Below are 23,778 nucleotides of genomic sequence, written 5' to 3' on the forward strand. Positions count from 1 at the left end.
CACAGAAATGTAATTTAAGAATGAACTTTTGCCAGATTTAGCTACATACTGGTGAAGACTATTTTATATTTTAGGATACAAAGTTTTAAATCTTGCACTTTAACATGGTATTTGAATTTATTTGAACACATGTAACTTATTAGCTGCCCTGAGAGCCAAATTCAGTCTCAGTGCCAGGGCAAGGCATTATTCCCCTGACAAGGCTGACTGTGTAGCAGCAGTAAATGATCAGGCCTGATGGCGAGGAGTAAGTGGAAAAGCTATGGAATGGCAAAACAGTGGTTTCCATCCCCAGTTCCCTGATAGGACAAAACCTGAACAAGACCAGGACTGTGACTGACAATAGCAAATGCATCTCCCAGGAACCAAAGGAAAAAGTGGTTGGTGTTCTCCAGTGTACAATTTCTATGCATCGCTGTCTACATCTTGTGCAAATGTAGCCCAGCATGACTAGAAATGCCCAGGTTTTCTCATAGCTTATGTTGTGTTTTAATATCATAACTATCATTCACTTGGCAAACATCTCTCTGACCTACAGGTTTCACCTAACAACCTATCTGATGGGACAGATTTGCATAGGTTATAAAAGGAGGAATAATTGAGCCTCAGAAAGTGGGATTTCTGAAATCACCACTGTCACAATTTCAGGACAGTAGAGTCAAACTGAAAGCTGTTCAACCTCAAGTAAGTCTGATCATAAAACACAGAGAACAATAATGAAAGTAAAACCTGACACCTACCCACTTCAGCCAAAGTCTTGATACATGACTCCACTGAGGCTTTCTGTGTTGGATTTGGCCAGGTACAGTTGTAAATTCTAAAAGCAGACTGCAGCAGTTGAATAAAAACAGGCTGGTGTGTCTGAAATCAAAAAGATAAACATGGAATTTTACCCTTTAGAATCTCCTCACAACTGCCCTTGGGTCTGACACAACACAAAGCACATACCAAGGGATTTCATCTTGTAGAGTCAAGTTACAACTCCATTAAATTCTCTTTACTTTTAAGGACTGAGGGGAACAGGAATCAATGCTGCACCCCTAAAAAGGCCAAATCACACATTTTTTCCTCAAATTGCCACTGATATGAAGCAAACACAGTACAGAGCAGAAGGACAGATGAGTCTTCCCAGTTCGCAGGCATACATCCCTTTTGTCATAGGAGACCACATTTTTCTCATACAAAGACAGACCGTTACTCTGCAAGGATACCCTCTCCAATGAATTCACAAGAACCAGGAGTAAATCTGACCATTTTGTGCTGTCTACTGGTTCAGAGCTGTAAGTGGTAAAAATTAAGAGTGTTTCAAAGAGAAATGAAGCTGCTAGCCAGGGGCATAAGACGGGACAGAGAAGTTAAAGGAGGATGTAAAGATACAGCATTCCTATCTGGGCAACAGAAAGTACCTCATTAATGGTCTGAATTATGTATTTGTCTGTGTCTGTGTCTATTCCTTACCTGGAGGCTGGTGCTGTTATCTGAAAATGGCGAATTGAAGAAGCCACTCACAATGTTCATTACGGGCTCAGTGACATATTTCTCCAGAGATGTGTCTGCATGTTTACGATCTGTGGTTGTGTTACAAACCTACAGGGAAGAATGAGGTGACAATGAGATGGCATTCTTTTAAATAAGCAAGCTTTACTATTTCGTATTTATTATAACACATGTAATATTTCTTCTTAATACAAAGACAAATGATTTTTATACAAAATCTATCAGAGATAACGATCTTAGAGTTCAAGCTGCATTTGTGATAGCTAATCTTTCTTCTGGGAGGTCCATGTTGTCTTTTGAATACCCTTCTCTTCTGAACTAGCTCTTTCTGGCTGGCTGTCTATTCTTTTCCACACCATGAAAAAAGGATCTCCCTAAGTCAGCACATTGCATGCCACTTACACATTTAGACAGATTCAAGAAGAAAATGGGCCTTTACTCCCATTGTGAGGCTGTTTGGAAGAGACTTTAGAGACAGATGAGACATAAAACCTTAGGTTAGAGTAATGTTTGACTTCTCACTACAATCAGTCACCACAAATAGGTGGTGAAGGTAAAGCTTATTTGCAGGAAAAATGTTTAAAAAAAGAGGGAAAGAAACTAGATAGCATAGTCAATACCAACAGCCTTTAGGATTGTGAACTAAAAAGGCAACATTACTTAGAAAAGCCACATGGGGAAAATACAAAAGACAAACTAAAAACAATGAAAGAAGAGAATGGATGGTACTGGGACAACTCTGGAGCACAGAAGGATGATTAAACGGTGGCAGGATGTGAGAGGATTTGTACAAAAGATTCCTGAAGACCCCCCTTTGGTACAACACTAGAAGTTTGTTGCTGCATAAAGATGTCATGCTTAAAGAAAGCAAAAAATTACTGAGGCAGATCACAGCTTTCCGTATTTCTTTACTTCTTTTCAGAATTTGTGAACATCTATACAGAGTCATATTCACTTTGCATATGTCAGTGTGGACAGTACTCAAAAGGAGCCAGCAGGGAGCCAGATGGTGAGAAAGGCAAGACCAGACAAATAAGAATTGGTAGGGGTTGGAAGGGACCTCTGGAGATCATCCAGTCCAGCCCACCTGCTAAAGCAGGTTCACCTAGATGAGGCTGCACAGGATCATGTCTAGGTGGGTTTTGAATGTCTCCAGAGAAGGAGACTCCACAACCCTGCTGGGCAGCCTGTTCCAGTGCTCTGGCACCCTCAAAGTAAAGAAGTTTCTCCTCATATTCAGATGAAACCTGCTGTGCCCGTTGCCCCTCACCCTCTTGTACAGCAGCACTGAAAGGAGCCTGGTCTCATCCTCTTGACACCTGCCCTTAAGATATTTATAAGCATTGATAAGAAGAAATACAAGCTAGACTCATATTACCTCTTCATCAGCCTTTAAATAAGCAGTTCTAGTCATGTTTCAAGAAATGAAAGGCAAAGCTGTTCTCTCTTTCACCTGTGCAAGGCACAGACTACTATAATGTTCTAGGGCATCTATTTGCGAGCTGAATTAATTTTGTTTATAGCCTTCACATTACTATATGAGCATTTAACACAAAATCATGAAGGTCTGTGGGGCATTACATCGCTTTATGGGTGGGAAACAGAATCTGAAGAAGTTGAGTGCATTGCTTAAAGTCACAGAGAAAAGTTAGTGACAGAAGTAGAAGGATAATCCGCAACACCTGCATCTCACACCGCACAAACCTGTTCCCTAATTGCACAGTGCCACTGTCACACTTGGACACTACAAGAAAGCAGTTTCACCAGGAACATTTCAAGGAAGGTTACTGACGTGACATCCAGAAGCATCCATGTTCAGGCGAAGACACAGCTCATGAGAACGCAAACACATTTTGAGTAGAGTACTGTCATATGGTAGGCAGAGGAATAACCAAAGATAACTGAAGAGTTACAGAAATGAGGCATCTTGAGGAGCTTTGCTTGTCTGCTTTTCTCAAATGTGTCAGATAAACAAGTCATGCCCCCACATAGTGCATTTTTTATCACTCCAGGAAAGGAAAGATTTTGGTCAGAGAAGCAACAAAACTGAAATAGCAAACTCTTCAGCCCCTCAGGTTAGGGAAAAGTATGACACCAGCACCATCACCCTGAGTCCGCATGGAGATAACAAGGATTCAGTTAACAATCCAATTTTTTTTTCCTTAAAAAAAAAAAAATAGCTTATAGAACTAAAAACCTCTTTAAGTTCTTCTGCTTTTAATTAAGCTGCATGCCAATTTTGGCTTGAACCAGTAGCTCTGAGGTTCAGCACTTGTGGTGCCAATGGAAAGAAAGGGAGCTGTGCAAACGGTGAATTCATGGTGTGCAAATGGTGAATTCAGAAGTTGCCCAAACTAAATTCCAAAATGCTTTTAAGCTTTCCCCTTCACTTGTCTAAAAAGCAGAGCCATATGTGGAGATGCCACTCTGCTCCAACACCCGTCTGAAAAATTCCCAGCACAGAAGGAATTCGGAAATCCTCTCATTTGTTCTTATCCCTCTGCCCTTTGGGGACTGAAAAATGTTTCCCTGTGGAAGAAAAAACCTGAAATGCATGAAATGGAGATGAAGATTGAGAAGGGAGTGTTTAAAAACCCCTTAAGAGGCGCTGGGACCAAAACTCACATGAATAATACTTCAAAAATTCTGCGGAGAAAGCCAGGATGCCTTTACAGCTGTCAGATCCTGGCTCTTTCTTTAATCCTCCTCAGACTACAGCTGCTGGCTTACAGGCTGGGCCACACACAGGAGAGGAAAGCCTTTCCTTCGGCAGCACCCACTTTGCTTAGCGCAATGCTTTAAGTCATACACGGGAGAAAGTAGGTTGGCAGAAGCTGTAGAAACAGGGTGTCTTTGAAAGCGCGACTGCTTTTGGCAAACTGAATTTATACATGAATCTGCCTCGTGCCTTCTTTGCAATGTATCACGTTGTTGAAAGAGAATGACAGCTGGGGACTAAATATTTCCTTCCTGGATCGAGAAACAGATTTAAAAATTGGTTACTCTTTTTTTTTTTCTTTAAAAAATAAAAAGGTAAAGAATCCAACCTAAGGATAACACTCTCCATCTTCCGCCTTAGTGCTCTCCAGTAAGAAGTTCAAAGCTCACAAACTCACCCAGTGACAGGCATTTGTAGCAGCTAAAAGAAAAGCATTTCCCCTCCCCCCACGCCAAAGCATCCCTTTTAGCTCACTGGAACACAGAGGATCAAAGGGCTCTTTTTCTAAATGCTTTGAAAGCTATTGTAACATCTTTCATGAGGCTGACAGCATTCTAACTGCCTTGATAGCTACATAACACTGATGTATTTGTAACACATGGGCTCTGCCTGGGCCCCAGAAAACTAAACCTGAACAAATACACTCAATAACCTGGAAGATGTGGCTACCCACAGGGACCTGGCTGAAGAGCAGGACAGGCCAGAGCGCTGCTGACACGCTCCTTCTTTCTTTTAGACATCAACCAGGAAATTAAAAGGACTAATAAGGCACCTGCCCTGCGAGCTTTGCAGGGGAGCAAAATAAAAGTGCATTTTGCCACTCGGTGCCAACAGCATACACACACAAAATGCAGCATTAATAACACACTCACTCTTCATCTCTGAAGACCTGGAGTCTAATTTCTCTTATAAGAAGGGTATGTGAAAACAAGCTCCGCCGTCTCCAGCATCATTTGGCAAAGTGCACTTTGTCTCCGGGCTCATGAAGGAACTGTGGACACAGCCCTTTTTCTACATGTCTGCTTCTAGCCCAAGGGCAAAGAAAATCGTTCAGGTTCAAGAGCTAGGGAGGGTAGTAGTCTGTGTTTGGAGGGTCAGGGCCAGGACACATCAGGAAAGGGCAAACAGGAAAGGCAATATAACTGAAGAAAATATTTCTTGGGTTAAAACCAGAAAAGTTCAAAATCAGAATCCCCCTCCAAGGAGGTTTCTGATCTTAATTTTCAAATGAGCTTGATTTGCCCAGAAGGGCTTTCACTGTACAACACGACCAGAGAGGCAAGACAGCACGAAAACACAGTTTGTGGACATCTTTTTACTGCTGAAAATCACTACCACCAAAAAAAGAGAGGACAAACATCCCTGTCTTAACCTGTTGCCAGAAAATAAAGCAACACTACAACAAACAAACAAAAACAAAACCCAACAAAACCCCAAACAAACAAAACCACAACAAAACAGAGCCCCACAAAACCAAAAAAACCCCAACCATTTATAAGTTCTCTGTTCCCACAGCAATAACCAAGTCCCGGTGCCTATCATACAGCACAAGCCTTTGCACTCATTCTTCTTTTGGCCATAATTCATGGTATTTTCTCCCAATAGGTTTCAAATAAATTATTTTGTGGCACACTATTACTTTGGGGTAAATGTCCGCTGCAGGACTGAACTGAGATTCTTTTACTTTATTTCAACAAAATGAAGAATGCAAGAACTGAGAACTTAGGGATTATAAAATGCAATGGACCGTGGACTGGGAAAAGATAGGTATGCGCTATGACAACATGCTCTATAACATCTCCAAAATCCTGTCAAGCATCAAGGGTCAAATACAGTCCACCAGAACTGTGGTTCTTCTTCTTGACCAGAAAGAGCAACTCCATTAGTTAGTATTGATATTAGACTCTTACAAGAAACATTCACCTCCTAGAAAAGGATAAGTCATGTAAGCCGTAATCATGTCATGCTAGCTTCCCCTCATGACTCTACTATTGTATTTTATCCTTCTGCAAGTCATAAGATTTCTCCTGGTTTCTACCTCCGAAATACCAGGGAGTGGAAGCTTAATTCAACTTCTGACTTGAAACTTAATTCAACAAGTAATGACACCATGAAGCTCACTACAGTCCACAGGAATTTAATGCCTATAGTACTAACTGTGCCCCATCACCTTGCAGCCTATAGTTTATATATGAATTAGTATTCTGAAAGAACATAGCTCTACACCTGCTTTTTGCATCAGCAGTGACAATGTAGTGACAGTAGGCAAAAAGACAAAAACAGGCCTATCCTCACTATACTAACAGCGTTAAGCAAGATTACAGATGTGGGATCACCACCACAGTGACATGTAGCACAAGCTGCCAGAAGATACACAGAGACTTTCAAGCCTGAACATGCACCCAACTTGTTTTTCTGGAAGAAAAGAGAAAGCAACATGGGTTGCAAGATGCCCTTTTAGAAAGAGAAAACTGCTAGCAATTAGCAGGCTAAATTATCATAAATAACACAGAAATGACCACTTGTTAAAAAACCTCACACCTATTCTACTGTCAACTTTGAAAAAAAATAGTTAGTAAAATGAAAGAAGTTTACCAAGAAAAGTTATTGTCAGTTCAGTTGCCACCCATTACTATACTGTGATATTTAACATCTCGTGAAGCTTACCCTTGCCATATCAACAAGGAAGTTCTCAAATAACTTCCAAATATGGTTACTGGCATAGATTTCTTTCATTTCCACTTCAGTGTCCACGTAACAGTGATTAACAAAATTAACATATGCAATTTTCACCTGCAGGAACGGTAAAAACATAAACAATATGAAGTGGAACAGTAAAAACCATTAACGTGACATTTTCTATCTGCAAAAATACTGAACAACAGAGATGATCTTCAAGTACTTAACAAACTCTAACAACGGTAGCAATGCATATGTTCAGTTCTATAGATTTAGACAGAAGCATGGCAATAAGTGCAATTATGTACTTACTGAATGATCACATGAAGAAAAATGGAAAATATTTTACAAACATTCTTACTCTTACAACAACCCCCCTCCCCCAGACAAACCAATAATAAATCTGAAAATTAAATGATATTAAGACTACAAGGGACTGGGCTCCAAATCCAGGAGCTGTCAAAACACGGTACACCCCTGCACTTGCTGGTTGACTGCTGAGGGTTGATGCCTTGCGACAGGCTTGCCAAATATCGAAAAAAAAAATGTCTTTAGCAGAGCTGGGACTGCAAACCCTATATTCCCACAATCCTAAGGCAGCGCCTGCATTTGGGGTGGGTGTAACTCAGATCTAAATGGAAGAGACAGGTTGTGCAGTGCTGGGACTGCAGCAACAGCAGCACAAGGCTTAACAGGAGGACTGCAGTCTCAATCCGCTCATGCATTACAGGTCTGCATGTGCACATCATCAAAATGGATCTCCAGTGCCTGAAATGTATAGATGAAATATAAACATACATAGATACACTGAAAATTTTTTGTCGTAGTCCAAGGAGAGTAGATAGTTGCATAAGTTCAATGCAGCCTGGAGAAAACTCATTGCAGACTTTTAAGTTACATTTGTTTGGGCTTTTTAAATTAGCATCTGTTGAAATTAATGTAAAGAGAAACTTCGGAGCAAAGCAAACACTTTTCTTTTTAAGAAAAGAATCAGTTGATCACAAGGGGACTTTTTCATAGAATCGTTTTGGCTGGAAGAGACCCGCGAGATCACATCCAAACTTTAACATAAGTCTGGCGCTAAACCATGTCCCTAGGAACCTCATCTAAATGTCTTTTAAACACCTCCAGGGATGGTGACCCAACCAGTTCCCTGGGCAGCCTGTTCCAAGGCCTGACAAATCTTTCTGTGAAGAAATGTTTCCTAATATCCAATCTGAACCTCCCCTGGCACAACTTGAGGCCATTTCCTCTTGTCCTGTCACTTGTTACTACGGAGAAGAGACCAACACCCTCCGTGCTACAGCCTCCTTTCAGGGCGTTGTAGACAGGGATATGGTCTCCCCTCAGCCTCCTTTTCCCCAGGCTGAACAGCTCCAGTTCCCTCAGCTGCTCCTCATCAGACTTGTGCTCCAGGCCCCTCACCAGCTTTGCTGCCCTTCTCTCAACTCTCCAGCACCTCAATGTCTTTCCTGTAGTGAGGGGCCCAAAACTGAACACAGGATTCAAGATGTGGCCTCACCAGCACCATATGCAGTGGCACAATCACTTCCCTAGTCCTGATGTGGCCATGCTATTCCTGATACAAGCCAGGATGCTGTGGGCCTTTTTGGCCAGCTGGGCACTCTGCTGGCTCACATTCAGCCAGCTGTCAACCAGCACCCCCAGATTCCTTTCTGCCAGGCAGCTTTCCAGCCACTCTTCCCTGAGCCTGTAGCGCTGCCTGGGGTTGTTGTGACCCAAGTGCAGGACCTGGCACTTGGCCTTGTTAAACCTCACACAATTGGCCTCAGCCCAATGATCCAGCTGGTCCAGATCCCTCTATAGAGCCTCATGGCACAGAGGGAGACTTTACTCCTGCAGGTCCCAGTTGCATTGATACAAGATATGTTTTCCCATCAGATAGCCTGTAGAAATCTGTCTGATACACACGGGGCCAGAACATGCTCCTTGCAAAGGCTGTGAAGAGATTTCTTTTGATCACATCAGGTTTGGTGCATTCTTGTTCTGATCAGCCTGAGGTATCACAGTCCTACTGAAGCATGACTGGTAGTAGCTGCAGAATTGGGCCTCTATATGCAGTGAATAAAAATATTTGCTGAACTGCAATTGAGTTTAATAAAGCAAGACTGCACCCAAAATTCCCACTGACTTGAGCATGGCCAGAATGTTACCCATCATTTCCAGCAAATTCAGGCAGTGGCAAAATGTTGGCTTGACAAACCACTCAGCTGATTCTTCACAGCTACAGCCAGAAGTTATCAGAGCATTAAACTCTGAGAGTGGCTGGACAAACCCAGGAAAATAAAACAAGGTGTCTGCCCCAAAAAGCTGACAATTGAAGCATAAGGGACAAGTAATTTTCTGTTTAAGAAAATACTGGCTATCCTTTCTCACTTACTGACCTTAACAAACACCACTTGTTTCCAGCCTGGTTTCTGTGCAAATATTCAACTTACCAGTTTATTATAAACAACAAAACATCTTCTGAGTTTTGGAAAAATGATAAGTCTGCTTCTTCATTCAGTGAATCTTACCTCAGGTATGCAGTCATCATGGGTCACTACTCTTACTATATCATCCAGCGGCAGGAGTGAATTGCACTTGATCTCTGTATATACATTCTTTCCTTCTGTACAAGCCGCTAGCAATTCCACTAGAGTGATGTGATACGCTAAGGGTCCACTCTCATCTGCTCGATCTCGCTCTGAACACATCATTTGGAGTAGGACTGGAAATGATGCTCTGTCATTGTAAAATATCAACACATCTTCACCGCCATTTATCAGCTGAAAAAGATATTCACAAAGTTTTAAGCACCCTGCACTGTAGTCTTTTTGGACTCAATGATCTTAAAGGTTTTTTTCCAACCTAAATGATTCTATAATTTTCTTAATTTCTTACTTTGTTCTACCTTTAAGTATGCAAAGACTGTCTAGATTAAAAAAAATACTCTGATGTGACTTACCAACTGCAAATGTCAAAAGAATATCCAAGGCAAACTTCTGCTCTTACCTATATAAGTACAAATCTGGAATAGCTCACAAAGGAGTGAGCTAATGTAAGGTGAATTTGAAGTTTAATTTCTATATAGTTCTGTGTTTTCCTGTGACAGTATGCCATCTTATTATTCCTACCATGTCAATGTGTGTTTGAAGTTAATTAATTAAATTCACCTCCTATTTTGAGGCCAAGATGCATTATTATCCCTGTTTTATAGACAGGGACTTGAGGCGCAGAGAGATTAAATCCTCCATGCTCCTTCACACAAAAAGCCTGTAGCTCACCTAGAACATAACCAACTTCTTCTGTACCCTTGCTCAGTGTCAGAAACACAGGACAACTCTTCCCAACCCATGCAAATTTGGCAGGTGAGCCTTGACATTGTCAGTGTCATGCCAGCACTTCCATTTAACATAAAACTGCTGATAAATATTTGATTTTGTTACAAGTGCATTGCTCATCTCAAGAGGACCCTGAGCGGAGGTGGATGCTGGCAGCCCCATCTCAGCATATCTCACTGAAAAGTTTTGCTTTAACCCTGTTTTGAACCCCCCCATACACTGAATATATATACTGCCAGTGCTGCTCTGTGAGCTTGAGTGAAGCTGGGACAGGACACTCGTCCTGTCTTCATCACTTTCCTTTTAAGCATAATGCACTCTCAACCTGGGTGAAAATAAGCTCCTGTAAACCCTTCCTAGCACAGAATACACCCTGGCGGCACAACAGCCATGCATATTTTGTGAATAAGGCACTTGACATATCCAAGTCTATATGTGACATGAAATCCTAGCTTACTGAATTCAAGGGTAGAAATAAGAAATGAGAAACCAGTAAGAGCAGGAATGAAAATTAGTCTCCCAGAATGAAAAGTCAAGAAACATTTCATTGCATTTTCCAGGGTTTCAACATTTCAGATTTTGAATTTACAACTTTTCTGATTGTGTTTTCTCTGTTTCTTGCTTATTTTTACTTTGACAATTGGATGGAGTGAACTGGGAATTCAGTCTTTCCTGCAATTCCTATTTCTCCTTTATCTCTGGGTTTCTAAAATGTTCCTACTCATGACTTTTCAAAATAGACAATTTCTGGACAATGCACAGTGCAACAAAGTTTTTAAAGGCACAAGTGCTTGGGAAGGAGGAAGGAGACAGTACAGGGACCCAGATACCATTAATTTCATTGCACTTGAATGCAAAAATAAAGGAGGAAAATACGAGTATTCAAAATGTTGGAAAATTTACCTAACTTTTTAACAATGATTTTTAACTATGCTCCTAGGATATTTCACGTATAAAATAATAAAATAAATCCCCACCCAGCCCTCTGGGAAGGCACACACTCTGTCGTGTTCTATTAAGTTGTTCACCACATTCCCATAGTTATTTTCCACTTGTGTACATTTTGCACAGAGGACCCCTCTGACCCCTCATCCTTTCATGCACCTATTGCTGATGAATGAGGAAGAAATACCAGGAGACCGTGAACTTGTGAAACATGATGCTACATGGCATGTTCGCTATATACTGATTGTGAGGAGTCACAAACAGAAGCAGACAGTGTTGCAACAGCACAAGAAGAGCTAAGGGGGACAAGGTAATCATTGTAAATGCAAGGACAGAAGAAGATGTCATTCCCTTTTTCCAAGTTAGCCCCTTTTAAATGTGATTTGTGAAGGGGCATCCAAACATTGACCCAAGAAGAGAAAATGATGTCCCTTTAAAAGCAGAAAAGGAAGAGAAATATGAGAAGTATCTAGCGTTGGCCAAAGTTTTCATCGGGCATCATGAGCTCAGTGATGGGAAAAAAAAACAAAACAAAACAACAAACCCAAAAAAAGAAAACCACAACAAACACACACACAAAACAACCCAGAAGCATTTCCTTCCACTAAAGTGTATTTTCAACAAGTTAAGAACTCTATGGAAGTAAAATGAAGGTGGGTCAGTACGAGAGCAACTGTTGATGCTCTGTGATGTATCACTCCAGAACACTGTAGATAACAGAAAACTCTGCTGCTGCGTTGATCTAGTTCAAAAGCAAATTCTGCCTTCCCTTTTGTAATAATGTTTGTGCTGATAGGCACTGTTCTTCCAGGAACCTCAAAGCATGCTTGTAATGAGAAAAAGTGCCCTAAGGAACCTTTTAGGTTGGTAAACATCATTACTAGCACTCTACAGACATGGAGACCAAAGATATGAGAACAAGTGAATAAGACAGATTGGGAATGTTCAACGTATTTTATGAAAGTACACTCTCGCAATGGTGCTCCTTCATCTGTATGCGCTTTCTAAAACATGTAAATATGATCAGTTTATCCCTGACTCCCTGTAAACAGGAATAAGCTACAATATACTTCCTGTGGGTAAAAGAAAACACAGGAGTAGTCGAGGGATGCTGTACAGTCATACTCTGTCTTGTCTTGTGGTAAATTGTTTACAGGCCCCATCTGGAGGCACAGAAGAAGTTGAGCCACTTGTTTAAGGTCACAAAGTACATCTCAGTTGTCTGCTGAGAAACTGTCCTGACTCCATGGCAAGTTCCAACCATTTGGCTACACTGGTCCCTTTATACTGGATTGCCATTCAAGTGCCATTCAATTTTCACTATTAGCATCCTTTTCCAAGAAATCATAATTACTTATCTGCAATTTCCTACATTCCTTTAGAACAGAACATCATCTTACCCTCTTTCATCAAAATAAGGGTGCTCCCTATCCCCAGTAAATTCTTGCAGGACTCATGATGTAAATGTCACATCTGAGCTCTTTTCAATTTTCATCATGCAGTCAGCTTGAAAATGTAATATGACAATTTATTTTCAAGCTATTATAGGTCAGTAACAAAATGCATTTAAATGCAGAAAAAAATCTAAAAATTTTGTTTTCTGAGAAAGTAAAAACTAACAAGAAGCTGTGGCAGAAGGGGAAAAATCTCAAAGCATAAAGGCACAAGAACTGTTTGAATTATGTAAGACAAAGGGGCTTGTAATTGATATTGCATGTTAAAACACTTCACTAAAATTGAAAAGGTTCAGGTGGATTCTATTAAAGGTTATCCACGTAAGCTGCAGCTTTATTTTCTTAATCAGAAGTTTTTTCTCTTTGTCGCTGTGGAAAAAAAAATTCAGCAGGGCTTAATTTTATTCATAGCACAAATAGAGCTGTTTTATTTGTGAAGGTGTCTCTTAAAAATAACAAAAACAAACAACAACAAAAAAAAACCCACTTTGTAAAGAAAAATGTTCCTTGGACTCTTATCCTACCTGGACTTTTCACTGTATTCAACTTTACCCACTTATTAATCTCACTGAACTGTTAACATAATTACAGTTAAATGCATGAGTGTCTGCAAGTTGAAGGCTTCATTTGTCATGGGCACTATATACCAAATCCTAATTGCAGAGAAGCCAATTAGGTATTTTCCCAGTGACTTTATTGGCATAAAGATTTGTCCACAAGCCACTCTACGGAATTTACTGGGTCAGACTCCGAATTCAGCAAGTTAAAACTAGAGTAGCCATACTGACTCTCACAGAAATGCTCTGGAACAAAAGAAACAAAAGCAGAAAATAGTACCTAGAGTTGTACCATGGTTACATGCTAAAAAATGGTCTACAATACTATTTAGACAAATCCACAGAGGTAAGAGCCTCTTATACGGTGAAACCATGCCACAATATGTCGAGTTTGGTGAGCAAATGGGATCCTAAATTACAGTACAGGAAAATGAAGGTTTATGTAACTCTGAGATTTCCATGCTACATCATCTACAAATAGACATCTCTGTATCACCATGCTAACACTCACATTTTCTTTCTAGTAGTTATACAGATGGCCTTACAAAATTAGATTAAACTCCCAAAAACTCTGCTAAAATATTCATTATTTGTGAGACCGTTTAAAATTCTAAAGCAATGATGCCATTACATCCTATTGGTATAAAGAGCAGAAAAAGCAACCTCAAAATACTAGTGTGTTAAAAAGACATCACGGGAGTGATTAACATATGAACCCTTCACTTACCTCTGTCATTACCATGTCTTGGCATTTTTTCACGTATTTGCCATCTGCTTTCACAATGGTCTGCAGGAAACGCAGGTATTCCACATGACGGCCATGGGTCTCAATGCAGTGTACAAAGTGCTGCACCACTCTCTCACTAATTTCATTACACAGAAGGTAATTATTTGTGAAGATGTGCCGCATGGTTTCAGCTTCCAGGAGCTAAACAGATTTAAATCAAGACAGCCTTATAAGAAGAGCAGATTTCTTTTGAAATTAAAAGACTCACGGGACTCAAGACTAGAGAAAGGCACATGGGTAAAGGGAAACTGGAAAAATCCAGTGTGCACCAGTGCAGTGATTAAGCAGTGACCTTAAGGCTTAGCTTTCATTTATGGTGGGGTTGCTCCACACCTTCCTGTGAGTACAAAATTGGTCCTAAAGTGGACATAACTAAAATCTGTGCCCACATGGAAGGTGAAGACACACACAACACTGCTAGAACACTCTGTATGAACTGTGGTATACAAGACAACTGAGACCACATTCATCTCGCTCACCATCAAACTTTGCATTGAAGCAACCAAATAAGATGATCAGCTACTTCTGGATCCCTCTGTGGTCGACAGAGGCAGGCATTTCCAGCAGGCAAATCACTGCACCTACAGTCTGATCACACTCTCTGAGAGAACATCACTTTCCACATTGACTACAGAGGCTGTGTTGCTATGGGCAGGTAGCACGGTACAAGAGGAACAGAACTGTAGCAAGAAAGGGATGCTGCTGAGGACCAAGCATCCAGACTTCATGAATTCTTGGGGCTTTTACTTCAAACTTGCTCTAGTTTGGTCCATTGGACTAAAGGCCCATGAGGGTCAGGGTGTGCTCCTAGAGTATTACCTTTCTGTTTAGTGCCATCTGAAAGGAATCCACATCAAGTTTGCTCCTCAGCGTGAACAAAAAGTGTGGGATGATCAGAAGATCAACTTCAAAAGAACAGAAATGCAAGTGCAAGCAGGCTCTCTACTTGACACTTCAGTTAAGTGTCAGTGTTGGGTAGAATGAGGTCTGGGCGCTAGTTCTCACTATGGTCACCTCAGTGCTTTTCACTAATTTTACACAAAAATAGCATAAATAAAAAAATAACAGAACAAATGCTTCATAATGTACACAAGCCAGGGGTCTACAATCCTAATACTCCCACTTTTTCTAATAAAAGCATGTTTTGCTCAGTAGATCTGCCACTGAGCCAGGTATCATTCTGCATTACTGTATCTGTAAACTCACGCACATATGTACATGCACAAAGGGACCATGACAAAGAGGTTTACTGTAAAGGTAATGATTTAATAAAGGAACAAATTTTAGATTCGTTGAAGCAAATGGAAGCATCATCAACAAAAATGTATGGGTCTGATTCTGCTGTCACACAAGCTTCATGACAGCACAGTCACAGCATCTTCTGCCTCGACTTACAGTCCATCTGTGAGTGAGTTACAACGAATAAGATCAGTCAAGCTAAACATAATGTGATGATGTGACACATGTTCATAGACATTTCCAGTAAGCCCCACAGGTAATATTGTTTTCCATTTTTAAAATGGCAACATTAAAAACAATGACATAAAGAGCAACGATAAGGGAGAAAATACAAAGACAGAGAAGGCAGAAAGGGCATAATTCAATGAAATTATTTATTTAGCACTGTCATTTTTCAGCAAGTCCAAATTTACTTTCAGTTATAATATTTTCCTTAAAATTGAATACTTACCCCTGGAGTTAGGAACAAGTTGAGATTTTTGTGGAGGAGAACTTGATTCTGAGGATTTCCTCGACAGAAATTTTGAAGAAAAGTGTGGGCTAGATTCATAACTTCATTCATCTTTTCATCACTCTGCAGAAAGAAGAGACAAACGAAATCAGCTGGGCATACCTAAACATGCTTGTTAAAACCACACAATGTGAATTTAGCCAGGAACAAACCAACTCTCCCGAGCCTTTATAGGGCAAGAATTCTCTCTCTTGTGAAAGCAACTGATCTGGTTTCCTTCAGAGTCCAGTGGTGGTTGTACCTTACTCTGAAATGACTTGACCACAAACTCAAAGCAAGATTTCCTCATGCATGGTTATAATTTCCTAGTTTAAAAAGTGGCTTGATTTTCAACAAAACCTCTCGAGCCTGCATTGATTTTAAGCTTTTGAAAAGCTTTGGTTTTTATATAGCTATGCATAGAAACAGATGTATGTGTGCATATGTGTGTACACCTACATGAATATATATGTCCGTACACATACTCCCACACAAATATATGTCTAGTTTCATCCCCATTTTATGTTCCTCTCATATAGTATTGTGTAACTCTAAGTTGATGAACCATCTATCCAGACAAGCACTATTTGACTGAAGACAGTTGAACCCAGTGTCTGTATCACAACATCAGTGTGTAACACTCAGGAAAATGTAGCCCAGAAGAGGTTGCATCTCCACTCAATGCTTCCTATCAGATCTAGAAAGATGTGCTCTTTAAAAGACTACCTAGAGCATTAATTTATATGCTCAATGCCACTAAATTAGTACAAAATCACATTATTTTCTGAAAAACTTGCAAGTAGAACTAGGTTAGAGGCTTCCACCACAGAAACAAAGAAATTATTTCAGATTTGATCCTTGACAGCTTTTTGTTCATCTTCTGTATCCATGATAGCCCTCATGTCGGTACCCAACAGTGGAATTTAGATACCCTGCCAGGAGCTCCATTAAATCAATACTTCTTACTGGGCAGTGACTGCAGATCTAAGGTTTGCCCATTTCAGGAATGGAATCATAGCGCAGTGACATCAAGGTACCTGAGGCAGTAAACATTAAGTTCTTAAAAAACACTGTTCTATATATGTTCCATATTTAAACTTAGGCCCAAACGGATTATTATTAAGGTAGAAAAACGGCATCATCGTTTCGTGTTTGTACCACAATTGACTGAAGTCAGTTAAAAAAAATATTCACATTGATTCTCAGGCCTCTTGAGGCCTCTCCCTTTACCGAGTTCATGTTCTTTACCACTAAAATTATGAGAATAACCTTTTCGTAGGGTATTTGCAGAAGGTCCAAGACTACCAAGTGGGCACCCATGTTTTTCAGCAATCGCTGCTGTTGATTCCGACATTTTTTATTCTGAACACAAAGTTTGCTGAGTCGAATCAAAATCTATAAATAAACAAACAAATAAATAAGCATGCAAGCAAGCAAAGAATCAGTCACGTCACACAAAACCGAACAAAAATGCATTATTTCAAAATATTTACTAAATCTACTTATCAAACAAGTATGTCAAGCAAGTTTCTTAGCAGATGTACCAACCTCTTTAACAATATTGTAGTTATTGCTTTTATTGCTGTCTATCTGGGGTTTTTTGGTCCCATCTTGTATTGGACTCAAAATATTTGACTCCTGTAAAAAAGAACACACAAGAAGTGGAGATCTATTGCAATTTCCTCAACGTGAACTAATTATATTTAATAACAGTAAGTGAAGGAGTATTATAGCAGCTCATAGGGAACAGATATAACACAGATAATAAAGAAAAAAGACCAATTTATTTTTTATCCACTGGTCCAGTGAGTGAAAAGATTCACATTAAAGACCTTCCTTTGTTTCAAATTTCCAACATGATTTGGGGCAATTACTTTACACCTTCATGTTTATCTTCCTAAAGGAGAATACATCCCTAAATCACAGACTACACATCCCAAGGAATTTAGCTAATATGAGAATAGAGACCATAAATGTATTTCAATAGCCACCACTTGTTCCAAAAATCTCTAATACAGCTGGAAAGATTACAAAGTCTGTGTATGTGAACATAAAACGTCTGGAACGAGAGTTTAAGATGACCTCTGTAGTTGAAATAAGTAGGGTGGGGCTCCCCAGAGTACAACAAGTAGCATGTGGAAATTACAGATGTTCCTCCCATGAAGAGGACACTTCCGTCCTTATCTCTGGATGATGCAGGAAAGGATTTAAAAACAAATGAGAACCTTATGTTAAACTGCAACATCCAGTCATGATGCCATATGCTCTGGGCTTTGGCTTCAGAAATAAAGTCAGCAAGTAACTGCCAACACCTTTCCATCCATACCTCAGTCAAAACACAGAACATCTACACAAATACTGTCACCTAGAATACCAGCAGTGATTTCTTTTTTTTCTGCTGCCAGCTGTGGTCAGCCTTTCTTATCAGGAAACACAAAAAACTGAAAGATTGGACTTCAGAAGCTGAAGTTATTAACTGTAGCAGATCTTGAGACTGCCTCATGGTATAAACACAAGGATATAAACCAGCATAATAGTATAAAAAAAGAACAAAACAGGTATGCTTCTGAGTTTCACTGTGTCCTCAAACTTCCCACTGTTCTAGAAAGAGAAGTATGCTAAAACACACATGCGCACACCAATCTGAATGTTTATACCTCCTGAAACCTCTCTCTGAACTTTCTTAGCTGACGGTGAAGATTAGGAGTTCTATAAATCCCATCTGGTCTTAATTTCCAGTGGGGCAAGTACAGCTGCACTATTTGGCCATGGAAGCTGTTTATAACTTTGTCAGCACTGCTGTTCAGTGTGGTCATGTTGATCTATGCAACAACAGTGGATTTTTATTTGTCTAGGTTTGTTAGTATGCACGCTGCCTTCTCTCTAGCTGTTTGAATCAATATTTTGGAAGATATTTCAGGCTCTTTGCTATAATTAACCACCCTCCTCTGTTCTGGGACTGTGGGTTAACCAAGATTAATTTACCTGTTACTTTTATACGCATTCTTCCTCAATCAAAGTAGTTTTATAATCCATGTGAACTATACATCTTATCTGGAAGTGCTGATCAGCATTAAACTGCTGAAACTATCCTTTCTCTTAACAAAATAAAAACCTGTTTATTGAACCCATAAGAGTATGCCAGGGTCGTAGTTATCAAGTGATAATCACACCACTGGGATACCAGAGACACTCAGGAGCATATCTTGCCTCATTATGCCCCTTGATAAGACAATTCTCTGTCACGCTTCTCCGTAGGGGACAGAGAGTCATAGAGCTTGCACTGAGAAAAATTATCCTCCAAGTATCCCTCCCCACCTTTAGGAAAGGGTATCTTCTGACAAAGATGACTACATCTCTACAGAACATCTGCAGGACATCGCTCTGCATCAGACCTAGGATCCTTTCTTGACAGCCTCCAGGTTTCAGCCTGAGCAGTTCCCCACTGCTGACATCGTCTCACCCACCTCAGCAGGACAACCGTGCAGGGCACCAGTCAGCATCACGGTGGCACAGCTGTGCCCTCCACAGCCTGGATTTACTTACTAGGAGAGTAAGGAGCACTCAGAAGTTTCTGTTTGCAGTTTCAACCTGTATTTGACATCTCAGGAGATGTTTGTTCAAACATTCCCAGAACCAAATCAAACTGCCACAGACCAGAAAAAGAGGAGAGCAAAGGCAACACCAGGCGCTTAAGGGTCCTGAGAGTTTGTACCACTTGAAACCTTGCTGAATTTTCTCAGCAGATGGTGAAAACAAGCAGCTTTATAAATGGCACTGCACTGTAAGCCAGCTTCACTTGAGAGGCCTTTCACTGAGACTATTTCTCCTTCTCAGATCTGTGTTTCTGGCGCTACATCACCAACGCATTCTCCAGTGACAGGACAAGAAAGACTACACTTTCCATAGTCCATCCTGTCTATACAGACTCATACCACCCTTTCTAGAGATAATCAAGTAAACAGGCTTTATCTGCTTTTCCCTTCTCAAGCAAAACTCAATTATGTGAGATCAATTTCAGCGTTTCTTCCTAATACTACATGGTGTCTAATTTATGTCTGACCTAACTCTAAGCATTCTTTCTTATAATTCTGATCTCCAGTTCCTATCAAGATGATCCTGCATGGATGTAAGATTCGATGTTCTTCCTGTGGAGAACTCTGGATACTTTCTTTAGAAGAACAGGGCCTTTCTTCTACAAATCCCATTTCTGGAGCCATGTGACTACCAAACAAAAAGTAAGTCTCTAGCCTCCTCCAAGTTATGAAAGAAAGGTGGAAACAATTGCCCCGAAAGACTCAGAAGCCTAAGGGCAAAAAAATATAAGTAGTTTTTTTAAACTCTTATGCCAATCTTGCAATGTGTTTCTATATGGACAGAAACCTGAGCTTAACATAAGACTGTTCTGGAATGTAATTTAAGCCCTTGTGCATGCTTTGATGTTGTTTAGGAAAAAATAAGCACAGGGAAATGAAGCCTATTCCCTAAAGACCTAGAGGTTGATCCAGCTCAGTACTGAACACCCAGCATCCATTCCAAGAAAGCATGGGATCTCACAGGGATGTTTATCTGCTCAAAGCTAGCCACCTGCTTCACACATTGTAGATAATGACCAGCACGTCACCTCTTACGTCTGACTTAACATCTCAAAGACAGTGTTCACTATCCAAAGGAGTTTTGCCAGGTTAAAGCATTTCCTGAGTGTCAAAGAATAATTTAACAGGGGAAAAAATAATGGACGAGGTTCTGAGCTATTGTAACCTCACACAGCTCACATGGAATTACCACCAGATGGTCTAACCTGTTGTGCAGATTACATATTACTGTTCTGATACAATAGCCTTTCAGATCTACCAGAGATAATACTGTGCATCTACTGAAGCACTGTTAATCCATACAGACCCATGGATGCCTCAAGGGGAAAAAAAAAAAAAAGGAAAATATCCCATTTAGAGATGCTTCTGTTTAAAGCACATTGTTTTGTCCCCTCTTTCTGGAGTTTCTTTGCTATCAGGGTTATCTGTAGGAATAAAAATGACCTTATTACACTTCTAAAACACATTTTAGCTAAAAAACCTTGTAGATATTCTTCTGAAATTCTGTATCCCGTTTCCCCATTACTTTTTCCATTCATTAAATATAGAAAGGAATACTTTCTTTCCTACTAGAGCTATGCCTGAGGAAAGAAAGTAGGAAACCCTACATACTTAAGCTCATAAAGTCCAGATTCCTCCCCAGTTCCAACACCACTAAATTCATATAAGTTATATCAAAGAAAGAGTAGGGCCTACACTGTCCCAAGAAATCAGGTTTCTCCCTTTAAGTGCTGGATTTTCCCCTCTATGAAGCCACCTAAAATCTGCTTTACCATCTGAAAGGCCAAGCGTACATATGTCATAGATATCTGCAAACACCCTGTCTCTTCTCAACAGCTTCTACTTTTCCTCAATGCACTGGCTTCACAATGCTGTATAATTTCCACTTGGCTTCTTACCATGCTTCCACCCATTTTCTTGCCACCAGTAAAGACTCTACCACAGAAGATAATAAGGGAAGTGCTGCTGACAGTTGTTCATCTCTCCCCATTTCCTCTGATAAAAAATGGAAAAGTGGGAAAGCCTGCTCTGCCTACTGTTATGCCACAAACCTCAACTATAGCAACTCTTGCAACACTTTAAATTTTCTTAAAGGCTCATATTGGAGTTGGGTGACTACACAAGGACCTCAGTTTTCACTGAAAACAAAATTTTTTAATAAATTGGATTTTAAAAAATCATATCTTCGTGGTTCAAGATTCAAGTTCTAAAGTTTCTCAGAGCAGAATATACCCCAAGAGTGTGGGATGACAAGGTTCAAAAAAAATGTGTTAGTTTGCCTACAAGATCTCAATATTCTTGAGGTCAGTCTCATGTTTGCCAGAATGTGGAATTAGTTGTCAAGTTCAAAAAAATGGGTTTGATGGTGCTCCTCTCTCCTAGTTGCAGGAACAGATTCTGGCTACTCCTTCTTCCTTCCAGCAAGTCAACACAACTGCCCACATGTGACCCCTAGACGACTTCCTTGACCACAGAATGATGCCATACACTGTGGCTTGCTCACAGGCAGGTCTGTGACATGAGAACACAGTTACCGAAAGCAAACAGAAAGAGAACACTAAACACATTGATAAAAAAGGTTTTCCCTTCTATTCTGTTTAATCTTAAAGCTCAGTCAAAATGCTGTACATTCTCGCTTTGCTGCCTTGATTAACCAGACCACAAATGTGCAGTTGTTCATTAAACTCCCTATCAATATTGAAACAATTCTGGAAACAAAGGCTTTAAACCCACCTCTATTGGCTCTTCTCCCCCTTTGGTTTGACCGTCGCCCACCTCTCCACTCTCATAATTGGTGCTCTTCTCAACCCACAATTCTGATTTTTCTACAGTCAGACGTAGTTGATCAAGATCAGCCTTGATTTGCTTGTAGTTATCAACATCTTGATTAGACACCAGCAACTGAACCTGGAAATACAGAAAATTGTGCAGCTATTACAGCAGCAGCATCAACACTTATGCCTGAGTAATTCGTTTGACAGTTTCTACTCTAAGTCCCTCCTTCCAGGTGTTTTATATAACCTTCTCTATGAAACTGAAACATGGCACACATTTTTAGCCCCCATTTATCAAAAACTTTTAAGAGAACCAGAGATTGTGGTTAACCAAAACAGGACAGTTATAACATTCACAGCATTCTCTCACCTTCTTTAATGCACTGTGAAACAACTTCAGGACAAGGGCATATTTACAAGCCCTTGAGTTCTATGCAGTTAGCTCTGATGCAGTTATTATGACTCTCATTATTAAAACAATACAGTTACAAACAGCTTATCCTATCATCACAGTACTTCACAAGAGGGAAAAAAAAAAAAAGAGGATGATATGATCAGGAATCAGGATATCCAAAGAAGTCAGAATAGCCAGCAACTTTAATGATCACCTACATCACTATAATCAGATATTTTAAAATTACATTTACAACATTGTTAGGCCAGCTTAGAAAAACCTGTTTGAATATAGCTCACAAACTGACTTTCAGGTTTATGTAATTTCCACCATTTGAGTGGTTGCCTCTTAGTAAGATTAATCTCACTTTTTTTTTTTTTTTTACTGCTCAAATTCTATGGGTTTTTTCACTGTTATTTGTAGCTCTTCATTTAGCATGATTTACACCTTTCCTTTCTTTGTAATGCTCTTTGCGCTCCCAAGGTTATTAATGAAGAGAATATTCCCAAAAACTAACAACAATCTTTACAGTAAATCAATAAGCACTTTTAAGAAATCACAGTTACATAAAAGATTAAGGTCACGTGGCAGATAAGAACATGATAGGGACCTTCTTTAAAAAAACAACTAGTTGCAGGCAAATATTGACTATTTTGTAATATAAAGTTTTCATCATCTTCTCTCTTAGCTTTGTAAAACTCTGTTATTTTACAGAATTTATGAACACTGTTCATCTGCAGATATTCATATTCCATGTTCTCTGCAGTCTCTTTTGTTTACTTGTCAATTTGCCTTTTCCTTCCCTTATGAAAACGTTAGGCTACTTGGCCCTTGCTTACCTGGGGATAACAACTACTTATGCAACAAACCAGCATGGCCTAACTCTAACAACCTGGTGGGAGGCCATTATGCTGCGCTAGAAAAACAAACAAAAGCTTTCCAGGTCTTTTATCATTCATCTGTTTTTAAACAAGAAAAACCTCCACATCTTACATAAGGATGAGACAACACGCTGTCAATCTCCTGAAATAAGCATCAGATGGTCTTATTGACATATGTTACACAGGGTTATGTAAGAGAGGTGTCTCTGTCATCCAACCCCATGACAGCAGATCTGCCCATCCTAATCCACTGACACATGGAACCTGCACATGCACCGCTATTGAAGAGAAGGAATAAAAGCTGAGAACAGGCTTGGCTTTATTACTCCCTTCCTGTTATATGGGCCCTCTCTGTATCATGCAGCGGGGTGCAATTTGAAGACACCTGAATTAGAATGGGAAACACCACATGAATGACAAGA

The 23,778-nt window shown here is 40.0% G+C and overlaps 1 protein-coding gene across 8 annotated transcripts in view; it reads right to left on the reverse strand.

Moving 5' to 3' along the window:
• ITPR2 (inositol 1,4,5-trisphosphate receptor type 2) overlaps window positions 1–23,778 on the reverse strand; it is a 268,651-nt gene that overhangs the window by 131,207 nt on the left and 113,666 nt on the right. For all 8 annotated transcript variants that reach the window (XM_065032515.1, XM_065032506.1, XM_065032510.1 and 5 more), the window contains 9 exons: window positions 22,041–22,214; window positions 17,260–17,349; window positions 16,981–17,106; window positions 15,673–15,795; window positions 13,923–14,123; window positions 9,433–9,684; window positions 6,884–7,009; window positions 1,459–1,587; window positions 741–861 (listed from right to left, as the gene is read on the reverse strand). In XM_065032515.1, the coding sequence (XP_064888587.1) occupies window positions 741–861; window positions 1,459–1,587; window positions 6,884–7,009; window positions 9,433–9,684; window positions 13,923–14,123; window positions 15,673–15,795; window positions 16,981–17,106; window positions 17,260–17,349; window positions 22,041–22,214 (1,342 nt within the window). The remainder of the gene's footprint in view (window positions 1–740; window positions 862–1,458; window positions 1,588–6,883; window positions 7,010–9,432; window positions 9,685–13,922; window positions 14,124–15,672; window positions 15,796–16,980; window positions 17,107–17,259; window positions 17,350–22,040; window positions 22,215–23,778) is intronic.

Source organism: Columba livia, chromosome 1 (assembly GCF_036013475.1).
Source record: "Columba livia isolate bColLiv1 breed racing homer chromosome 1, bColLiv1.pat.W.v2, whole genome shotgun sequence".
In the NCBI taxonomy this organism is placed as follows: domain Eukaryota; kingdom Metazoa; phylum Chordata; class Aves; order Columbiformes; family Columbidae; genus Columba; species Columba livia.